The sequence below is a fragment of the Egretta garzetta genome, unplaced genomic scaffold (genome assembly GCF_000687185.1).
Source record: "Egretta garzetta isolate BGI_Z169 unplaced genomic scaffold, ASM68718v1 scaffold21, whole genome shotgun sequence".
Taxonomy (NCBI): domain Eukaryota; kingdom Metazoa; phylum Chordata; class Aves; order Pelecaniformes; family Ardeidae; genus Egretta; species Egretta garzetta.
The window spans coordinates 1,826,723-1,827,201 of NW_009258668.1; the positions used below are offsets into that span (position 1 = coordinate 1,826,723).

General features: G+C 65.8%; 1 protein-coding gene across 1 annotated transcript in view; it reads right to left on the minus strand.

The window, feature by feature from the left end:
• The window catches only part of PYGL (glycogen phosphorylase L), a gene marked incomplete at its 5' end in the record, with an annotated part of 13,718 nt that extends 13,649 nt beyond the window's left edge, over window positions 1-69 (minus strand). The window contains 1 exon segment of the mRNA XM_035888435.1: window positions 18-69. Coding sequence (XP_035744328.1) covers window positions 18-69 — 52 coding nt within the window.
• Window positions 70-479: the final 410 nt, after the last annotated feature.

Below are 479 nucleotides of genomic sequence, written 5' to 3' on the forward strand. Positions count from 1 at the left end.
GCCGAGCCCCCCGTTGCCGAGCCCGGCGTCCTCCTCAATTTCCTCCAGCTCTTCCATGTCCAGCCCGAGCTACAGCCGAAAAAGGAGAAGGGGATGGACTGGAGGCTCTCAGAGTGCCCAGCCCCGCCGAGGGCAGCCACGCACCCCTGGGTGCTGCCCTGCAGCCACCGCTGCCGTCCCCCCTTGCAGGTGGGCTCCGGGAGGGGTGGAAAGGCACCCAAACCACCAAGACCCATCCCTGCGGCTGGAGATTTGCACCCAAAGCAGGTCCCCTTCTCCCCTGCCACTCCACGTTCTGGCGGGGGCCAGCTCTGGTGTTTAAGTCACACCAGCAGCCTTTCGAGGGACGCACACGTCCCTGACCTCGCTGTGGAGGAGATCCGGGCGAGGGGGGCACCCAGCTGTAATGAGGGTGCTGCTCTCGTGGTCCCAGGTGTTTTGGGGAGGTCTCCCAGGGCTCCTTCCCAGGCCCATTCCTT